The sequence below is a fragment of the Mustela nigripes genome, chromosome 8, assembly GCF_022355385.1.
Source record: "Mustela nigripes isolate SB6536 chromosome 8, MUSNIG.SB6536, whole genome shotgun sequence".
Taxonomy (NCBI): domain Eukaryota; kingdom Metazoa; phylum Chordata; class Mammalia; order Carnivora; family Mustelidae; genus Mustela; species Mustela nigripes.
In genome coordinates this window covers 27412084-27431889 of record NC_081564.1, presented here as the reverse complement: position 1 = coordinate 27431889, position 19806 = coordinate 27412084, and the positions used below count along the sequence as shown (strand labels likewise).

Below are 19806 nucleotides of genomic sequence, written 5' to 3'. Positions count from 1 at the left end.
TGTCAGCACATGAAAATGGTTTTTTGCCGGTAATACTCACCTTTCTGTTCCCTGTGCCTCTCTTTGACGACACACAATCTGTATTTTTTAATAGATGCAAGTGTTAATGACCAGTTATTGGCAGGGGACAGGCCCCCAAATCTGCGCAGTTCTGCCTGGTGGCCAGGAGGACTCCTGCCATTGCACCTGGGGCAGGGCCTGCTTGGGTTGCGTGGGAACAGCTACACCCATTGCTCCTGTTTGATGTTTTTCTGTGAGCTGCCTGCTGTTTCCCATCTTTTTGGTCCCAGCATGCCCTTGGAGCTCACTGGGCATTAGGTTCCTGTTAGGGGAAGAGGCAGCTCTTTTGGTTTCATTCTGCATACCATCACTGGTCAGTTGCCCAGTATGAGCAGAACACGGAAATGGGAAAAGATGGGGCTTGTTTGCAGTGAGGGAAAAGTGGTGTGTGGGGTACAGAGGTGCAAGGCTTTGTGACTAGGGAGAGGGAGTGAGGTCCCATGCTGCTCTGAGGGCAGCAGGTGGTCCCTGAGCAGTGGCCACCCTGATCTTTGTCTTAAAAAGCTGAGCACGCAGGGATAATAGCATGGATGGGCAGGTGCATGGTGGCACTTAGCTGGAGAGCAGTAAGGGGTGGTCCCAACCCCACAGAGCCATAGGAGGACCCTCGTGGGCACAGTGCCCAGAGAACACGGCCAGACCCTGATGAATCCTTTCTGTTTCAGAGCAGGCCTGCTCATTTGTGGCGTGATGAGTAAAGGTAGGGGTTCTGAATGCAAGTGTTGGTGGGGAGCTCCTGTGGCTCAGGCTGTGTCCCATCTCGGTCTGGGGGCTGCACAGCCACGGCCCGGACCCTCTCCTGGCACCAGGTTGCATGTCAGGATGTTTGCTGGGAGCATGGTGGGCTGGGCTGGCCGTGAGCCTCTGCTACCTGCCCCCAGGCTTTGCGCTACGGGCTGTTCGAGTGGGATGTGGGTCTGTGATCACACTTACTAAGCAAGATGGGTGACTCTGCCAGGTCTTAGCCACAACCCCTCAGCAGGTATATGGTGTCATCTCTGTTATCTAGATGAGAACCTGTGTGGCCAGAAGGACAAGGGCCAGCCCCGGTTCTCAGCGAGCAAGCTGTGGGCAAGGTCCAGCCCAGCCCGGTGGCTCCCCAGTCAGCTGTCTCACCTCTTTGAGGCCTCCCGAGGTTGGGAGTGGTTCTGACTCCTCTTCCTTGTGTTCTTTGGCTCTTGCCCCAGCTGAACATCCACGTGGGAAACATTTCACTGGTGGACCAGTTTGAGTGGGACATGTCAGAGAAGGAGAACTCACCAGAGAAATTTGCCCTGAAGCTGTGCTCAGAGCTGGGGCTGGGCGGGGAGTTCGTCACCACCATTGCCTACAGCATCCGGGGACAGCTGAGCTGGCATCAGAAGACCTATGCCTTCAGGTAGGAGACCAGATGCGGCCCGCCCTCATTCCTTTGCAAACCTCTTAGGGGGAAAAATCATCTCCCTATGTGTGGTGATGCTTTCGGGTCTCTCTGGAGCCTTGGCCAGCTTAGCAGCCCTTTGGTGGCTCACTCCTCCTGCCTCTTGTGTGTCAGCAGCAGGGCTCCCCATCCTCATCACGGTGGGGGGTGATTCTATCCCCTCTGTACCCAGTAGTGCCCCCCCAACTGCCTGAGGCCACACTCTACTGCCCCGCCACCTCTGTGCTTTTGCCCAGACTCTTCCCTCCATCGGGGGTAGACTGCCCACCCCAGGAGCTGTCATCTGGTGGACTTGCCTTCTGTCTCAAATAAGGGCTGGTCCTCGGGAGAGTCAGGGATCTCTAGCAGTTTATTTTTACTGTTGTATCTCACCATTAAGTCAGAGGCTAGTCGAGCGCCCACTTCAGCAGGACCCTATACTGGGCGTCGTGAAAGATAAAGAGTCATATCCAGGCTGCCAATGAAGGTGGAAGTGTAAACAGAACATTCCAGTCCTGTGTCCTTTGTGGCAGTGTGGGGGTGGACCAGGGGATGGCGGCTTCTGGAGAGGCAGATGTGGCTTTCCCATTGATGGTGGCCCCGGAGTGCAGAGTACAGGTTTGGTAGGGGATGGGGTTGACGAGTGATCACGGGGAGTAGAGATTGCCCGCTGCAGAACTGTTCCCTGAGCTCCTTTTCCCCTTGGGAAAGTGCAGTCTGTGGGTAGTGATGAGTATCATGCATCAAAACAGGATGTTAGCATTTATTCTGCTCATAACTGTCGTTGTCTACATTTGGCGATCATTACTCAGGGACGGCAGCTTAAAATGGCCCGTGAGGAGCCAGTGCGAAGGTCTTTTGGCAAAGATATGACAGTTAACGGAGCTCTTGAGTATGTTTGTGTCTCAGCTGATTTTCCCAGAAATCCCAGGAGACTGACTGCTTCTGACTGGTTCCTGTAAATCTGAGCAAGAGAGAAGGAATGACCATACACTTTTGGGGCTTGAGGATCCTGGCCCTGGGAAACCACTGAGCTCCTGGGGGGTGTCCAAGCGCCACCTGCACTCCCAGCATCTGGGCTGGGACAGCACACGTGTCCCCTCCCATAACCTCCCAGCAGCCCTGCCGTCCAGGTGGTCCTGCTGCACAGACAGGGTCCAGGCCCTGCCTGGGAGGAGGCATCCATGAGCTGCGATGTGGTGGCGTCTGACCCTTGTGAGAGTCCAGCTGGAGGTGCAGGCCTACATGTCCGTTCGTGCTGTACCTAAGCCAAGGCCAATGGGCCTGATAGACCAATCTGGGGTGGCCTCACTTGCTGGAGTGCCCCTCTCCAGGTCCTGGGAGGTGGTGATGTGGTACAGGTCATGGGAGTGACACCGACGCTAGATACCTCATCCCCCAGATGCTGATCAGATCAGAATCCACATTCTGACCAGCAGATGCTGTGGACTGGGGGTGCTCAGAGCAGGAAGACCCTGAGGGTGGTGGCGTCCTCCTGCTCTTATCTCTCGGGGCGATCCCAGGTAACCTCCCATAGCCCCTGCCGAGGATTTAGGCCATTGGTGGTGTGCCAGACAGCTCACAGAGCAGGCCCCCTTGGGAGTCCCTGGTGGCGACAGGTCAGGACTTATAGACAGCCCGCACGCCCCCATCTCAGAAGCCACTTAATAAGTTCCAGCCGGCTGGATGGGTAGCATTCCAGAGCCCCAGCCTGCTGCGATCTGCAGGCTGTCATGCTGAGTGTGCAGGTTTCTCGTCCTGGCGGTGGAAGGCAGGTCCGCTGACTGGAGACTGGGGTAAGCACATACCCCTTCCCAGCAGCCCCAGCAGCCCCAGCAGCCCCAGCAGCCCTAGCAGGCCAGGCCGGCGGGACGCAGCCTATCTGGATCTGAGAGACATCCCAGTGTCTCTTTTGTATTGGGACAGCTGCTTGTGATTTCCCAGCTGACCAGGCCTCCTGCACTCCTCATGCTAGGCCTGGCCTGTCATGTGTGCTGTGTGCGGTGTGGGCATCTGGACTCTAGAGAGAGTTTGCAAGACAGGAATGGGAGCTTAGGGTCAGAAGCTGGCTTGATGTAGGCTTCATCGTCCAGGGGACGATTGTGGCCTTCTAAAGCAATCAAGGGAAGGGACTGGAACTTCTGTCTCTTGCCCCTATCCCACATTGTCACTGCTGCACCATGTCATCCTTTGGGAGCTCTGACCGCTCTTGACTCTCCCCAGGGAGCCTGGTGTCAGTCAGTCTTTCTGGGGGAAAGGCTGTGTAGTGGGAGTAGAGTGGGCTCTCAACATCCCCAGGGCCAGGGGCCACTTGGTCTGTGGAGGGTGGGATCAGGAACCCTGGCCTGGTCTCTGCTACACCCAAAGCTTGGCAACCGCTGAGTCACATGACTCCTTCAAAGGGGCTTGAAATCCAGGGCCTCCGTCATCCTGTGTTATAAATGCTCTGAATTCCCGCCAGCTGGTCCTTCCTGTCTGTCTGCCCCCCGGACCAAGCCCAGCATCCGGCTGCGGTGCCATCTGCAGTGATGGTGGCACTGAATTGTGTCCACAGTGGAGCAGGGCAGGCTGCTGGTCACAGGGCATGTGTGAGCAGAGGCAGACAAGTCTCAGGAGCTAGGCCAGAGGACAGGCTGCTTCCCTCCAGCCATGGGACGAGCAGGCCTGATGTGGGCAAGCATGAGGAGGGAGCATGGCATGTAACAAATGGATAGGGGGCCCCAGACTCCTAGCAGGAGGGGTACAGGACTCTACCAGGGTAAGGGCCTGGGCCGACTGGCACATGGGAGGCTGTCAGATACCCAAACCTGCAAGCTGTTACCTCTGAGAAAGTTGTGTCAGTCCCGTGGCTGCAGCTGGGTGCAGAGAAGAAATAGCACCCTGTCCAGCACGGGAGACTTGTGTGTGGCCACTGAAAGTACTGGAGGGTGCAGGCCCGGGGTAGGGAGCATGAGACCCCAGGGTGGGGAGGGAGGACAGAGTACCGGCCAGGAGGAAGCCAAGGACATGGGGAGGGGCCAGAGAACTTGGGATCTGGGCCCAATGGGGGACAGAGAGGCAGTGTCCCTGGTGCACATCAGGGTTGGGAGACACCAGGGTCATTTTGGATTTGTTGACCAGGAGCCACACGGGTTCCTCCTGCAACTCTGCCCACCTGCCAGTGGCAGGCATTTGCTTGCCTGCTTATCTGCTTTGAGAACCACTTCCTGGAGGTACAGTGCATGTAGGGTGCGGTCCAGCCAGCTAGCACGGGCTCTGTAGGATCCGCAGAGCCCCAGCTGTCACAGCTGGCAGGCCTTTCCTCACCCCAGCAAGCCTTGCCCCCTTTCACCATTGCCCTGCCCCCATGGCTCTCAGCCCCAGGTGACTACTGATCTGCTTTGCGTCAACTTGCCTCTTCTGGTATTCAGTATAAATAGAATCCCAGATCACGTGGTCTTTTGTGGCTGACTTCTCAGTGTCACTTCTCCCTGTGGCAGCCTGTATCAGAGCTTCGTTCCTTTTGAGGGCTGTGTGATACCTTATCATACAGATGGACCATATTTTATCTACCCAGTCAGCCGTCGAGGGACAGGTGGGCTGTTGTCCCTTTGGGGCTGTTGTTAAGGGTAGTGGGGTGAGCGTTCATTTTTGTTTCGGTGCCTCTTTTCAGTGCCCTTGGGTAGGTGCTAGGAGGGGAGTTGCTGGGTCACATGATAGTTGTGTTGAGCACTTGGAGGGAGGACCCGACTGCTTTCCAGAAACCACCCCCCACCCCATTTTATTTCCCAGCCAGCAGAGCCAGGCTTCTGGTATCTCACTTTTAAATCTAGCACTCCTAGGGCAGTGGGGTAGGGGGAACTCGGTGGTTTGGATTTGCATTTCCCTGACCCCTGATGACCTTGGGCATTTGTACATTGCTTTTGACAAAATGGCTGTTCAGGTCCCCTGTTTTTTAATAGGGTCATTTGCATTTTTATTACTGAGTTGTAAGTGTTCGTTATATATTCTAGATAGGAGTCTTTATCAGAGATGGGATTTGCAAATATTTTCTCCCACTTTTGGGTTGTCTTTCCACTTTCATGACAGTGTCCTTCAAAACACAAAAGCTTTATGTCGTCTTTTTTTTTTTTTTTTTTTAATATTTAGTTATTTGGTTTGGTTTGGTTTGGTTTTGGGTTGGTTAGTTTGTTTTTCCCAGTAATCTCCACACCCAACCTGGGGCTTTAACCTACAACTGGGAGACCCAAAATCTCATGTGGCACTGACTGAGCCAGCCAGGTGCCCTGAAACACAGAAGTTTGTGGGATTTTGTTTTTTTTTAAGATTTTATTTATTTATTTGACAGGCAGAGATCACAAGTAGGCAGAGAGGCAGGCAGAGAGAGAGAGGAGGAAGCAGGCTCCCTGCAGAGCAGAGAGCCCGATGTGGGGCTCAATCCCAGGACCCTGGGATCATGACCTGAGCCGAAGGCAGAGGCTTTAGCCTACTGAGCCACCCAGGCGCCCCAAAGCACAGAAGTTTTAAGTTTTAATGTAGTCCAGTTTATTTTTTCTTTTGTTGCCTGTGCTTTTTTTTTTTTTTTTTAAAGATTTTAAGTAATCACTACATCCAGCGTGGGGTTCAAATTCCCAGCCCAAGATCAAGAGTTGCATGTTCCACTGACTTAGCGCAGCGCCCCCACGGTCCTTTTTTTTAATGTGACACCTATGAAATCACTGCCTAATCCAGCACCATATGTTCGAAAGACTGCTCTCTCCCCATTGCGTGGGCTCCCACACCATGTCAAAATGCGTTGACCAGGAAGAGGAGGGTGGTGTCAGGTTTTGTCCCCTGCCCACTCCCAGCTGAGCAGCCATGGACAGGTCATTTCCCTCCAAGAGTCTGTCCTTCTCATTTGTGAAGTGGGCCTAGTAGTGTTTCCTGGCTTTTGTGTCATGCAAGGGCATAAAAGTGAGATCACAGCAAGACAGCCCTACAAGCTGCGGCCCAGGGCCCTCTGTCACCTCAGCTACAGCCCTCCCCTACCTGGGCTCTGTGTCCCCACCTGGACTCTGCAAGAAAGTAGGAGAATCTGGGGTCCCAGGTGACCTTGAAGTCGTCATGTGGAATCCCCTCAGAGGAGGAGTGGGAGGCAAGGTGGCTCTCCCGCCTTTGTGTTTGTCCTAGATCCGAGGCAGGCCTACTGGCCCAAAGCCCATTCTTACAGGGTTGGATCCAGCAGTTCTTATTTTAGAACAAACCCACAGGAGTGGAATCTTCCCAGAGCCAAGGGGAGGTAAACAAAGGGACCTCCAGAACCTACTCACAAGCTCTTGTTTAAATTAAGAGGAAAACATGTTTTGCTCCCCTCAGCATGGGCTTGGCGCCTTTCATGTCTGTCCTCCCAAGGAAGGCGGCAGCTGGGAGGCCTTGAGGTGCGGGATGATGTTTGGGTCTGTGGCTGGGTGGTTTAGGATTGCCAAACCACGGCCCTGGCTGCAGAACAGCTGTTAGGAGCTGCTGAGGAGGCTCGGCCTCGGGGAACCTCGGGTGAGGGCTTGGTGCATCCACTGGCCTCTGAGTCACCAGCACAAGCTCGGGCTTCGGGGACTAGCTTCAGCAGCAGGAGGTGAACCTGACTCCTGCAGAGGGGCCGGAGGGAGCCCTGGGCTGTGGTGAGAGCCTTAGCCCATGTCTGCTCGCGTTCCTTGAGACTCTGGGATGAGGAAAAGAACACGAGGGAGGCCAGAGCTGGCCCTCGGCTGCTATGTGCCCACCAGACGCCCCTCTCCAGTGGGCCACACACACAACCTTGAGCACCAGTTACAGGGAGACTCTGTGACAAGGCTCCTGGCCCCTGGGGAGCCCCTTCCCAACACCAACATAGTGGGCATACGTTGGCTGGTTTAAATAACAGCAAAGCTCTGAAAAGTTCCCACAGCTGTGATAGTGTTCCTGGTTTCCAGATGAAATATCAAAACCAACAGTGCCTGACCAGAGCGAACAGTGTTCTGCAGGGGGGCAGACATGTGATAGGACTGCATTGGAGGGGGCTGGCCTTCTTGGGGTGCTGAGCCTCGGGGAACAGGTGCAGGCCACCCAGCTGGAGAAGAGAGAAAAGGGCTGGTGAGGTGGCGGTGGTGATAGGGGAAGGGGCTGGGAGAGGTCACTGTGAGGGCCATGCTCTGAGGCTTGGAAACCAAGGCCTGGAGAGGTGGCAGCTCAGCTGTGTCCTCCCTCCCATGGTGTCTGCTCCTCCCCCTCTCCCCATGCCCATGCTGTGTCTCTTTGGCAAGAAGGGGCTTAGGTGGCCATCAGAGTGGTCGTTTAGAGGCTACAGAGTGTAGTGATTTGGGGACAAGGGTCCCAGGCCCAACTGTTTACCTTAGGCAAATAGCCCAGTTCTCTGGGGCTTAGTTGGGCCAGTGAAGTGGGCTGAAGGGCAAGTGTACAGAATATTCAGGAATAGGCCGGCCCAGCAGCCTTCAGTGGGATGAGTCTTTGAGGCTGGTGGGTCCTGGCCCTGGACACTGAGTGGGATAGACTGCCCTCCCCTGCCTTCCCAGCAACACTGGTCACGGGGAATGCCCTCTCCAGGCTTATAGACAGAGACACCTCGGCAGCAATCTAGAGCCTGTTTGAGAGTGCTTTGAAGAGAGGCTGTTATTGGCGGGGGCGGGGGGGGGCTGGCATCTCCAGTGACTCTGCCTTGAGGTCTGAGTGACAGGTGATGACTGGGCCACTCCTCTCAGGAGTGCTGTTCTGAGGAGCCAGGCATGGAAATGGCCCAGTAGGGAGGAGACAGAGGAGGTAGCAGGAAAGGCGTGGGCCTTCCTGCCATGGCCTGGCTCCAGCATTCTGGCAGGGGGCGGACACTGTTTCTGGGGGCGTTTCTAGCTGCTACTCTGTGAACTCAGCAGTCACTACCCCCCACTCCACCCCACCCTGGCCCACAGTGAGAACCCCCTACCCACGGTAGAGATTGCCATCCGGAACACAGGGGATGCTGACCAGTGGTGCCCGCTGCTGGAGACTCTGACAGATGCCGAGATGGAAAAGAAGATCCGCGACCAGGACAGGAACACGAGGTATCCACACCCCCACCCCTCCAGGTCCCTTACAGCTGGCTCTGTCTTGAAGGCAGGTGAGAGATGTGGTGACCTGGTTTTGTGGGGAACCAACTTGCCAAAGACAGGCCCCTGCATGGGTTTCCCTGCAGGGAACAAAAATAAGCCCCTCTGGAGCCCTGGAGAGGTAGGCGGGACCTGTGCAAGCTGGAGAGAGAGCAGACGCAGGGCCTCCAGCAGCAGACAGGCACAGGCCGAGTGGGGCTAGGGATCCTCCCTCTTACCATCCATGTCCTATCTCTGTCCCCACTCCCCCAGCTGCACTAGAGATCCCTGGGGGGCTCTGGGTCACTCCTTCTCTCCTCCTGCAGGCGTATGAGACGTCTTGCCAACACTGCCCCAGCCTGGTAACCAGCCTGTCAGTGCGTGGCTCCCACGGAGCGTTCAGAAGATCGGACCGCCTCTCCATCATCTCCTGGCAAGGCAGGAGGCAAAGGGGGCAGGCCGGGGCCATCCTGAGGAGCATGGGGTGTGGGGAGGGCTTACGGTCACCCTCCCCTGGGCACACATTCCAGTTTCTGAGCCCCAGTCCCCACCCAAGTCCCTGGTCAGAAAGAGGCCTCATTTTTGGATTGTGTTTTGTTTTTGTATAGGAGCCCCAGGTAGGGCTAGCAACACTTTTTAAATAAAGACAACAGGTCATGTTCCATTTTTTCAAAGTGGTAGCATAAAAATAAGAAAGGGAACGAGGAGCAGGGTCTGGCTGGGTGGAGTGTGGCCAAGGCCAGCACACCAGGCCTCTCGCCCTTCTGTGCCTCAGAGCCCCAGGTGGGCAGATGGGGGCTGATAAGGCTGCATCCGAGGCCCTGGGCTGATACCCACCACCTGTGCCATCCTCCAAGGAACAGAAGTGAGGTTCAGAGGGCAGGGGGCCGGCTTTCCTGTCAGCAACAGCCCCACCCTGTTCCAGCTCCACCCCAGCTGGAGCCCTGAGCCCTGCCAGCAACTCTCTCAGGTGGGTCTCAAGGAGTAAGACATGTGGAGCGGCACGCCTGCCTGGGGCTGGAGTGGGGGTTTGTGGTGTGCCAAGAAGGGAGGCACAGCCCTGGGCCTCTCCTCAGCTCTGCATCCTTGTCTCATGGGGAAATGTCCCCACTCTACACAAGGCACATGGGCTCCACAAGGGTGGCACGTGTGGGTCTCCTCACGGAGCCAAGCAGTGCTTGGTGAACTGAGCCCATGGCTGCAGTCTTGCCGAAGAGAATAGACCCCAACACCGGGCAGCTGCCCTTAGCTGCTGCCGCGTCTTCCCTGTTGGGTCAGGGCAGCTCTGCTCCCTGGGTGTGGCAGGAGCATGGTGCCACCTGGCTCCCAACCTGAGCCCCACACTGGCCAAGGGCAGAGTTCTTGAGTAGGAATTGGGGTTTTGGTGCCAGGATATAGGGGTAGATGGGCCTGGCCCTCTGGGCTGGGGGTCCTGTGATCATGTCCTGGGACATGACAGCTCCTAGCTCCTGGGGAGTTTGTACTCAGGCCCACTGCCCTTCATCCAGGAGTGCAACTTGCTGGAGCGAAGTTGGGCTTCACTGGAAGGCCCTGAACAAAGAGGAAGATTCCAGGACTGGGTTCTCCTGGCCTTGGAGACAAGTGGGCTCCATTGCTGAAGGGTTTGCTTGGTCCATGTGCCCATGCAACTGGTGGGATGGACTGAATACTGCCCACCTCAGCCCCTCTGGGCAACCCAGCCCAGTGCTCCTACAGAGCCAGCTGCAACTCCACACGGTTTGCCTACAAAATTTAGGTCAGACTCCATGATGAATACTTGTGTCATCCGTGAATGTGACAGCCTAGGGCTGGAGGAATACCGTTGCTGTTGATCATCCAGGAATCAACTGTCATTATGACTAGTCTAGGGCAATGAGGAAAGTTGGCCAGGCTGTCTGGTACCCGCTTTACCAAAGTAAAAAGTGAGCTGTGGTATCAGATCAGGCTCCCATGGTCCTTAGCTACAAACATCAGGGAGAGAACTTTGCAGAACTCTGCTGAGGTGAAAATTTCTCAAAGCTTTGGGGTTGCAGAAAGGGCAGAGGACCCCGGTCCTGGCCCTCTCCTGCACCTGACTTCATGGAGCCTCGGCCAAGTCCCTTGGCTGCTCAGCTGGAAAATGGGGCAAAGGTCCCCTTGTTGCCCGTGAGGGACAGAAAGAGTCAAGTGAGGCATCAGCCTGAGGGTACCATGGGCAGGAGCCCCTAGGCCTGGCATGATGGGAACATCCCAGTCCTGGCCCCAGCCAATGAAACCTGGCCAACCCCCTTGCTGCCTGGCCTAGAGCAGAGATCAGTACAGGTGGTATTTTCCCAAGGCTCCATCAAGGTGTTGGCAAAGCTGGAGTAAGAACCCTGAGTATGCCATGTGTGAGCTCAAAGCTGCTGGGCAACTGTGGGCAGGTTCTTGACCCCCTTTGGGCCTCCCATCCTACCACCTACAATTGGTCTGAGAGGGCCGGCCAGGGTTGGTGGTCCTAGGTCAAGGCCAGCAACACCTGCCCAGCTCCGTGGAAGGATGTGGCCAGCCAAGGCAGGGAGCCAGTGCTGCGGGCAATGAGATGCAGGTCATTCTGTTTATTTGGGTGGGCCCTGGGCACCAGCCCAGTCTCCAGGACAGGTTGCTCTCCTGTAATCGGGAGTTAGGGGTAGAATGGAGGCCTGCCAGAGGCCAGGAAAACAGGCTGGTCCTGGGTAGGATCATTGCTGCAGGAGTCCTGGCTCCTCCTCCGGGAGGGGCAGGTAATTGGGGTCCTCCTGTGGGGCATCCAGTAGCAGCTTCCTGTAAGGAGGGGCCCACACTGAGCTGAGGCCAGCGGGCGTTCCCACTGGTGCAGGAAGCCATCTGAGGGAGGGTAGCAGAATTATCTCTAGCACTCACAGGAAACTGGGGGTCAGTAGCAGCCTCTTGCCTCCAGGCTGGTTGGGCAAGACATCCTCTAGGAAGTAGTAAATGTGGCCCACAGCAATCCCTGTAGGAGAACCCTGAATGGCTGAGGCCACTCTCCATGGTCCAGAGCCCGAGGCCCTCACAGCCTACTCCCTCCTTCCATGCACAGGCAGGCAAACAACTCAGGCCCCAGATTATGAGTACCCAGTGTTCTGCACAGACTGCCAGCACAGGGTTGACCTTGAAGGACAGGCTTACCTGGCCCAGAAGTGGGCAGGACGTGGGGAGGGGAGGGCCTGAGAACATGGGAGGAATAGGAGTCAAGGCTGGCACCTTGACACACCGTATGCTCATCTCTGGTCAGGACCCACATGAGCATCAGTACACCCGAATATGGGGAGCCCATAGCTGGCTGGGTTATTCAGGGGCCGGGAGAACAAAGGAGCTAGAAAGTCTGGAAGAGGGGGTGGGAGGACAGGTGAGAGTCCTCCCAAAGACCATCAGGTACCAGATGGGGAGGGCGGATGCACAGGCAGGCTTACCCAGCAGGTCCACAAGAATGGAGTTGCCCAACAGCAGAGAGAAACCCATAAGTGCCCAGGGCAGGAATGGTGCCTGGAAGGTGAGGAGGCCGAAGAAGTTGACTCTCACTTGGGGGTTGCGGCGGCTCCATACATACACCAGCATGACTGTGAGTGCCTGGCCCAAGAAGAAGAGGCTGCCCAGGAGCCCCAGCAGCTGAGCCAGAGTCAAGGTGCTGGAGGCCTTCTCCTGGTGCAGGCCTCAGAGCTCCTGCCCAGGGCCCCTCTGACTTGCTAACACCCTGGAATCATCCCTAGTTTCCCTTCTCTCATCACCCCTCTGTGCCCTTCCAATCAAGGCCACACTATGGCCTCAGGCCCCACAAGTGATCTGCCCTTCTTGTCCACCCCCAGCCTCCAAACACTGCCTGTCATTGCCCCAGTTTCTCCTGACAATGGGCATGCAGGGCGCAGCCCCCAACCACGCCACCCGGCTCCCCTGCACATTGCCCTGTAGTATTTTGTGTACAGCATTGAAGAGCTGGCGTTGACATCCGGAGCCGAGTCCGCTATGTACGGTAAATACATCCTAAGCTGGAGGGAGCGACTCTGTCGCTCACCGGCCAGCACAGGCTGGACCAGAGGCACTGCGGCCTTCAGTTTAAGAGCCCGGGAAAGGATACGGTCATGAGGACACCCCCGAAAAGGAACATGAAGACGAAGTCGGCCGTGCGGCCACGGAACGAGCCCTCCTCCAGCATGCGGCAGTAGCGGAACCTGCGGCGTCCGTAAAGGAAGTGTCACCAGGCAGAGCCTCAGTTTCCCCACAGCGCGCATCCCCCAGCCCGGCGACCCGCCCACCGCCCCACGCTTGGGTCCGCACGGTGCAGGATACACGAAGAGCATGTTGAAGAAGAAGCTGAATCCCAGCGGCCCAAAGAAGAGGAAGTTGGTGACGAGCCTCCAGACCTACAGAGATGGGAAGGAAGGCGGGCGGGCGGTCAGGCGCAGGGCAGGCAGGGCCCGGCTGTCAGGTGCCATGAGCGGGGCCGCCTCACCTGGAACTTCCGGAACACGAGGTGTGGGTTGAAATAGAGCTGGAAGGGGCTGAGGAGCTCCAGCTGCTGCGGAACCAGGGACGCGTCAGGTGGTGCCCCCGGAACGCAGAGGTAACCATGACGACACCCCTCCCGGACTGCAGCCACGGAGATGCCCCCACCCGTCTAGCCAGCTTACCACAGCAGCGGTGATAAGGACGCAGGCCGCGGTGTAGGCCCGCGTCACCGCGGGCACCTGCAGGAACTCGGCCATCAGCCCCTGCCACGCCATTGAAACTTCTTTGACACGCGTGGCCCAACTTGCTGCGCGCTCTTTAACCCGCCTCCAAAGCCCGCCTCACTCTCGAATTCGGCCAATCCGCGTCGGAGGCGCCGCACGCCCAGGGTCGAGGGAGGGACCCTGGGCCCGGTAACCAATAGGAGGAGGAACTGGGAAGCCGGGGGCGGGACAGGGTAGTGGGCGGATCGGAACTAGGGACCAAAGAACAGGCCCCACTGTTGAGCACGTGGCGGTTGTTGTGATGGCTGGCGTGGCGGCGCGGGAGAACGTGTGACCAATGAGGAACGGGTCGCTTCACGGCAAGCTAGAGAGAACCAATAACGAGGACGCACAAGATTTTGGGGGCGGGACTGAGGTTACTCCGCGAGTGAAGAAGAGAAAAGACCGCGGAACTGCGAGACCGGAAGGGGCGGGGCCACAGTGGGGGCGGTTGGCCAGGCGGAATCGTCGGGAGTCTGGTCTTGGAGGCTCTGTGAGTCCACCTAGCGCCGCCAAACACTTTGTCCCGTCCTCTCTCCTACTGACAGCCAAACACAGTGCCACCTGACCCTTAACAGAAGAGGCGCTCAGCACTGTGTCCAACCACCCCACTCCCGTACCCTCCTGCAGTCCACTTGACCCCACGCCGACTCCTGCGGACAGTCTTTGAACCCAAAACGCCAGAGTGTCAACACAGGCCAGAGCAAGTGAACTGGCTGGAAAGGGCCTCTTCTTTTTTTTTTTTTTTTTTTTTTTTTCTTTCTTTGAGCACGTGCACAAGCAGGGAGGAAGCCGTGAGAGGGAGAAGCAGTCTCCCCCACGGAGCAGGGAGCCCTACTGGGGGCTCAATTCCAGGACCCTGAGATCATGACCTGTGCGGAAGGCAGACGTCTTAACCAGCTGAGCCACCCAGGCACCCCGTTTTAATCATTTTGATGGAAAAGAGAAACTCGGGGCGCCTGGGTGGCTCAGTGGGTTGGGCCGCTGCCTTCGGCTCGGGTCATGATCTCAGGGTCCTGGGATCGAGTCCCGCATCGGGCTCTCTGCTCAGCAGGGAGCCTGCTTCCTCCTCTCTCTCTGCCTGCCTCTCTGCCTACTTGTAATCTCTCTCTATCAAATAAATAAATAAAATCTTTAAAAAAAAAAAAAAGAAAAGAGAAACTCCATTTATTCATTTATTAAGTCCACTGTTTACTGAACACAGATTGTGTGCCAGGCGCTTTTCTGGATGTGGGAGATACAGCAGCCAAGAAAAGATGAGGAGACAGATAGTCAGTCATAGGCTCGTACTAATATGAGAGCTTGTGTTCCCAGGACAGTAAACTGACGCAAATAATGCCAAGATTGGAGGGTTGGGTCGTGAGCCATCACTGCAGGTGGGGTGATCTGAGAAGCCTCTGCAAACAAGTGATGAGCAAGTGACGCTTGATTGTCACTTTTAAAAGACCCCTGTGGCTGCTGCAAGGACAGTAGACTGAAGAATCAGTGAGCAGGGGAGGTTGCAAGGCACAATGGTGGCTTGGGCAGGGTGGAGCCTGGAGCATAGGGGAAGGGCGGGAGACGCTTTTGCCCATTGATGGGACGGAGCTGTGAGAGAGCAACCAAGGGTGACTTGAAGGTCTGAGCCATAGGGCAGATGGATGGTGGTGGCTTTTACCAAGATGAAAAAACGCTTGGGGAAAAGGAGAGCGGACGGAATCCCTTCATGGCCCTGTTGAGTTTGGGGCATCTGTGTGACTTCCACCTGGAGAAATCTAAGGGTGGTGTTGGGGGAGAGATTGGCCAGGCAGTCCAGTTGTGGATATCAGTCCTCTGTACACCAGTGGCCTGTGTAGTCTTGGGCCTGTGTGAGGCAGATGAGGCCCTGCCTGGGTGGCTTACCATTCAGTAGTCAGAGAAGGCAGACCTGGCCAGGGAGGCCTGGGGAGGCTGGAGAGGGCTTCTAGAAGCTGAGCCAAGAAAGGGCTTCAGGAGCAAGGCAGCGAGAAGCTCACAGAGATGAGGCCCGGGAACGGTGGGGTGCAGCCATGCCAAAGCCGCTGTGGCCAGGACACTGGAGGATAGGAGGAAGAGGAAGGTGCCCAAACAGATGTGCCTTTACCAACATGGGGAGCTCAGGTGTGGACGTAACTGTAGAAGACTAAGAATGCCCTGGACCAGGGCACTGAGGCCCCCCGAGGAGACTGGAAAGGCTGAGAACCAGCTGACAGAGTTATCTCAGGTGGATCCTGAGAAAACAGAGGGCTAAGAAGGGTTCCCTAGGGAGTGGCTCAAGGAGTCCCCAGGGGACAGAAGCAGAGGAAGAGGCTGAAAGCATGAAAGGGCACTGTGCATTTGGCTCCAGAGTGAGAACAGGTCTGGTCTGATAACAGTGGGAATTGGATTAACATGCAGAGAGTTTGGGTGGTGGGACTCCCCCCCCCCTTTAGATGGCCCCCATTGTCCAGCAAAGCAGGCCAAGGTCATGTTTGAGGTGGGCCCAGTGGAGTAGATCCCATCTGGGTGGAGGCAGGGCTGCAGATGCCAGGGCTGGCACCTGCCAGGCAGGAAAGCCATCCCGGGAGGTCAGGTTTCATGCCCGTGTGGGGAAGAGTGGGTATTCCTGCCTCCAGGCACCCAGCAAGCTCTAGGCCCTCCACTCAGGGTCAGGCCAGGGCTAACAGGAGGGTTTGTCATTGTGGACAGGGGCATCTGTCTCCCCTCTGATTGCAGCTGATAAGGCAGGCGCCTCGCTTAGGGACAGACAGAGAAGCACATTCCCCGGGGAGCCCGGGAGGCTGGGACAGGTGGGGACATCCAGGGGAACAATGGCTGGATTTTAGGGCAGATGCTCCCTCCTCAGAACCCTGGCTGTTCTCAGAGGGGGAAACTGAGCCCCAGTAGGAGGTACAGCACAGCCTGAGGCAGACCTCCATCACCAGTCCAGGCTCTTCCCGTCAGTTGCAGGCCCAGGGCCGTTCCACTTCTTGCCTCAGACACCTGCAGACAGTTATTTACGGAAAGGAACCCTGGACTCCCCATGGTCCCAGGGGCCTAGAGATGTGGGCAGGCAGCCTGACGTCTATGTGGCTGCTGGTCTGAAGTGGGGGTTGGGGGGTGAGGGGTGCCAGCTGGGCCTCTTGGGCTGAGGATGAAGCTGAAGGAGGGCCTGTGGTCCCTGGGCCAGGTGACAACAAGCCCTGCTCCTTAAGCTGCCTCTCTGGCCTTGCTGTGTTTTCCTTTTGACATGAACCTGCCCCTTTCAGACCCTGGGCCTCCTCCATCAGGGGGGCTTTCCCTCAGGGGCTGGGAGCTCAGTGCCAACCCCCTTCCTGCACATGGGCCCCCAACTGTGGTGGGAAGACCGCCCCCGCAACTCCAGCCAGCTCCTCCCAGGAGCAGCTGTGTCCCCGCTGGCCCTTCCTGTCTGGGTTATGGTGTATTTTTAGCACTGAATCTGGAACCTACTCGGCAGCAGCTGCCTATGGCCGGAGTGCAAGAACAATAAACCGTCCAGGTGGGCTCTGTCAGGCCAGGGCTGGCCCTCTGAGCTTGGTAGCAGATTCCAGACTTTCCAGGAATTAGCAGGTCTCTGGGGTGGATGGAAAGGGAGGAGGTAGCTTGGGGCTGAGGAAGAGTAGCATGAGCCAGGCCCATCTGGGGAACAGTCTGTGCAAAAGTCCTGAGGTGCCATGGTGCAGGTGCAGAGAGAGGCAGAAGGCATGGCAAGGAAGAGGGGCTGTATGCACTGTGAGGCTGAGCAGGGCTGTAGAGGCTGTGGTCCCTGCCCTGAAGGGCAATGAGGAGCCCTCTGAGAGTTTTCAGCATGGTGGTACGTGCCAGTGAGATGGCAGCTCTCGGGAGGAAGAAGGAGACAAGAAGAGAAGCACTCATTTGAGTGGAGAAGGATGGCAGCCAGCCTGCATTAGGGGTGAGTGACAGAGGAGGAGGTGGAAGCCACAAACCTTCGTGACTGATTGGCAGACAGGTGAGTGTCGGGGAGGGCCAGGTTTTGGAGGGAAACCTCCCACTGGCTTGGGACATGTCAATTCAGGTGCTGTGGGGCATGACCACCTCAGGGAAGCCCTCCCTCCCTGGCCACCCCAGCTTGGTTCTCCCAGCCCCTTGTCACCTACAGCACGGGGTAGGTGCTCTCAGCTCACCATGCTCTCTATCCCTGGAAGTCCTCGGTGACCTTTGAGCCTCAAGAAGGCCGAGACCCGTCCTCCAGTGCTGGATCTGCGGCCTGGGGGCTGGCACTGAGACTTGACCGTGCCAGGTGGGCCTCTGTGTCCTGGTCTGTGAAATGGGCTAGTGGGAAGAACCCATTTGTAGAGCCTCCTTCAGCTGTAGTCTGTCCTGATGTGGGGAGTATCAGATTTCTGGGCAGGGGCCCCTTCCTGGGACACAGTCATGGCTGCCCCTCCTGGCCCCCAGCAAGGTAGAGACCCTGAAAGAACGAGAATGCACCAAGGCAGGACTTTCTCCCCGAGGCTGGTTTTCTCACCTGCCTCCTCCCAGTCCAGAGCTCTCCCAGGGCTGCAGTGGAGAACATTCACAGAGGAACATTCACAGAGGCCTCAAGAGCCTGGGAGGGAGGCAGTAGGGTCTGGCTCTGATGGGGATATGGGGAAAGATACCGACATTGTGCAGGGAGGGGCCAAGAGTCGTGGGCTTGCTGAGGAAGGACTGCCGGGCGGGCAGAAAGACTCTGGACTATGACAGTGGAGAGGGCACCAAGGCCAGGAGAATGCCTTGAGCAAAGGTGTGGACACATGGAGAATCCATGTCTCGGGCCACCCTGGGTGGCTCAGTCATTAAGAAACTGCCTTCGGCTCAGGTCATGATCCCACGGTCCTGGAATCGAGCCCTGCATCGGGCTCCCTTCTTCAGGAGGGAGCCTGCTTCTCTCTCTCCTGCTCCCCCTGCTTGTGCTCTTTCTTTCATTCTGTCAAACAAATGAATAAAATCTTTAAATTAAAAAAAAAAAAAATCCATGTCTCACGGAGGCAAGGACAAGTGAGGTCCTGAGAGCCAAGGTTGGAGCCAGTCGCCACGGTCAGAACAGTGGCTTAGCGACCCCCTCACCGGATTCTGCACCCCTCACTGAAGCCCCTCAGTGGGTTCCTGGACCCAGTTCCGATGCATGCGTGTGGGGCGTGTGTGTGCTCAAGCTTCCCCACAAGCAACCAGACCCCAACAGGGTGTCCAAGAATTCCACTCAATTCTAACACTCCACCCTGAGATAGCATCAGATTCCACAGGCTAAGGGCTCAGTCCCCCCAAGATCGCCCCCACTTCAGGGGAGAGTCCAAAGGTAATAACCTTTGGCTCTATATCAGGTTCTTCTCGGCTCTATATCTTCCTCTTGGCTCTATATCAGGTTCCCACGAACCCCCTTTGGGCTCCACTAATTTCCTAGAGCGACTCACGGAACTCAGGAAACCTGTTTACTCACTAGATGACTGGTTTAAGTCAAAAGATATTAAAGGGTACCAGTTGGGGCGCCTGACAGGCTCAGTCAGAAGAGGCTGCCACTCTTGATTTTGGGTTTGTAAGTTCGAGCCCCACACTGGGTGTAGAGATTACTTAAAAACAAAACAAAAACAAAAACAAAAAAGGCGATCCATCAACAGCCACAGGGAGAGATACCTAATGTGAGGTCCCAAACAAAGGCGCTTCTGCCATTGTGGAAGTTGGAGTTCTGCACCAGGCCACATGGAAGCCTTCCGGTTCCCCAACCGGGAAGCTCTCGGAACCCCATCCTTCTGGAGGCTTCACCACCTAGGCACAAATGATGAAAGTGTGGGCTGCTGATGCTTGAATCTGCCTTTAGCTCTTCTCCCCCACCCCACATGTCATGGCCTGGGACTGCAAGCTCCACCCCTTTATTCGAGGGTGGTTTCCCTGGCAACCGGCCCCCATCCTTAAGTGTTTTCCGAAAAGTCACCTGCTTAACATAAACCCAGCTGTGACGGAAAGGACCTTGTTATGAGTAATAAGAACCCCATTTCACCTTCATGGCTCAGAAGAGGCTTCAGGAATTTATGAGACAACAAGTAGAACACAAGAGGCTCCCCTTGCTCTTATCCCCCCAGGAATTCCAAGGATTTGGGAAGCTGTCAGCAAGGAACTGTAGATAAAGATCTAACAAATACGAGAAATATATTTTGGTCATCGGAAAGACTAAATCTCTCTCTCTTTTTTTTTTTAAGATTTTATTTATTTGACAGTCAGAGATCACAAGTAGGCAGAGAGGCAGGCAGAGAGAGAGGGGGAAGCAGGCTCCCCGCCCAGCAGAGAGCCCAATGCTGGGCTCAGTCCCAGTATCCTGAGATCATGACCTGAGCCAAAGGCAGAGGCTTAACCCACTGAGCCCCCCAGGTGCCTCCCAAGTATATCTCTTATCAATCACACACTATCACATGGCCACCTTACCAAAGAGGTTATTTTTTTAAATATATTTTTTAAGATTTTATTTATTTATTTGACAGACAGAGATCACAAGTAGGCAGAGAGGCAGGCAGAGAGAGATGGGGAAGCAGGCTCCCGGCTGAGCAGAGAGCCC

At 56.3% G+C, this 19806-nt stretch overlaps 2 protein-coding genes across 8 annotated transcripts in view; one reads left to right on the top strand and one right to left on the bottom strand.

The window, feature by feature from the left end:
• Nucleotides 1-9200, top strand: part of SMARCB1 (SWI/SNF related, matrix associated, actin dependent regulator of chromatin, subfamily b, member 1) — a 37667-nt gene extending 28467 nt beyond the window's left edge. For both annotated transcript variants that reach the window (XM_059408974.1, XM_059408973.1), the window contains exons 7-9: nucleotides 1248-1438; nucleotides 8377-8508; nucleotides 8859-9200. In XM_059408974.1, the coding sequence (XP_059264957.1) occupies nucleotides 1248-1438; nucleotides 8377-8508; nucleotides 8859-8898 (363 nt within the window). In that variant the 3' untranslated portion in view covers nucleotides 8899-9200. The remainder of the gene's footprint in view (nucleotides 1-1247; nucleotides 1439-8376; nucleotides 8509-8858) is intronic.
• Nucleotides 9201-11088: 1888 nt separating this feature from the next.
• DERL3 (derlin 3) lies at nucleotides 11089-13978 on the bottom strand. Of its 6 annotated transcripts, none has more exons than XM_059408979.1 (7): nucleotides 13179-13967; nucleotides 13001-13063; nucleotides 12838-12911; nucleotides 12626-12719; nucleotides 11964-12159; nucleotides 11413-11503; nucleotides 11089-11313 (listed from the first exon to the last, which is right to left on the bottom strand). In XM_059408979.1, the coding sequence occupies exons 1-7, from the start codon at nucleotides 13269-13271 to the stop codon at nucleotides 11232-11234; spliced, it is 693 nt and encodes a 230-aa protein (XP_059264962.1). In that variant the 5' UTR covers nucleotides 13272-13967; the 3' UTR covers nucleotides 11089-11231. The 6 variants fall into 6 exon arrangements, with proteins under 6 accessions (XP_059264962.1, XP_059264960.1, XP_059264959.1 ...); XM_059408977.1 differs by having other exon boundaries at nucleotides 13001-13066; nucleotides 13179-13963; XM_059408976.1 differs by lacking the exon at nucleotides 11413-11503 and having other exon boundaries at nucleotides 11089-11376; nucleotides 13179-13978.
• Nucleotides 13979-19806: the final 5828 nt, after the last annotated feature.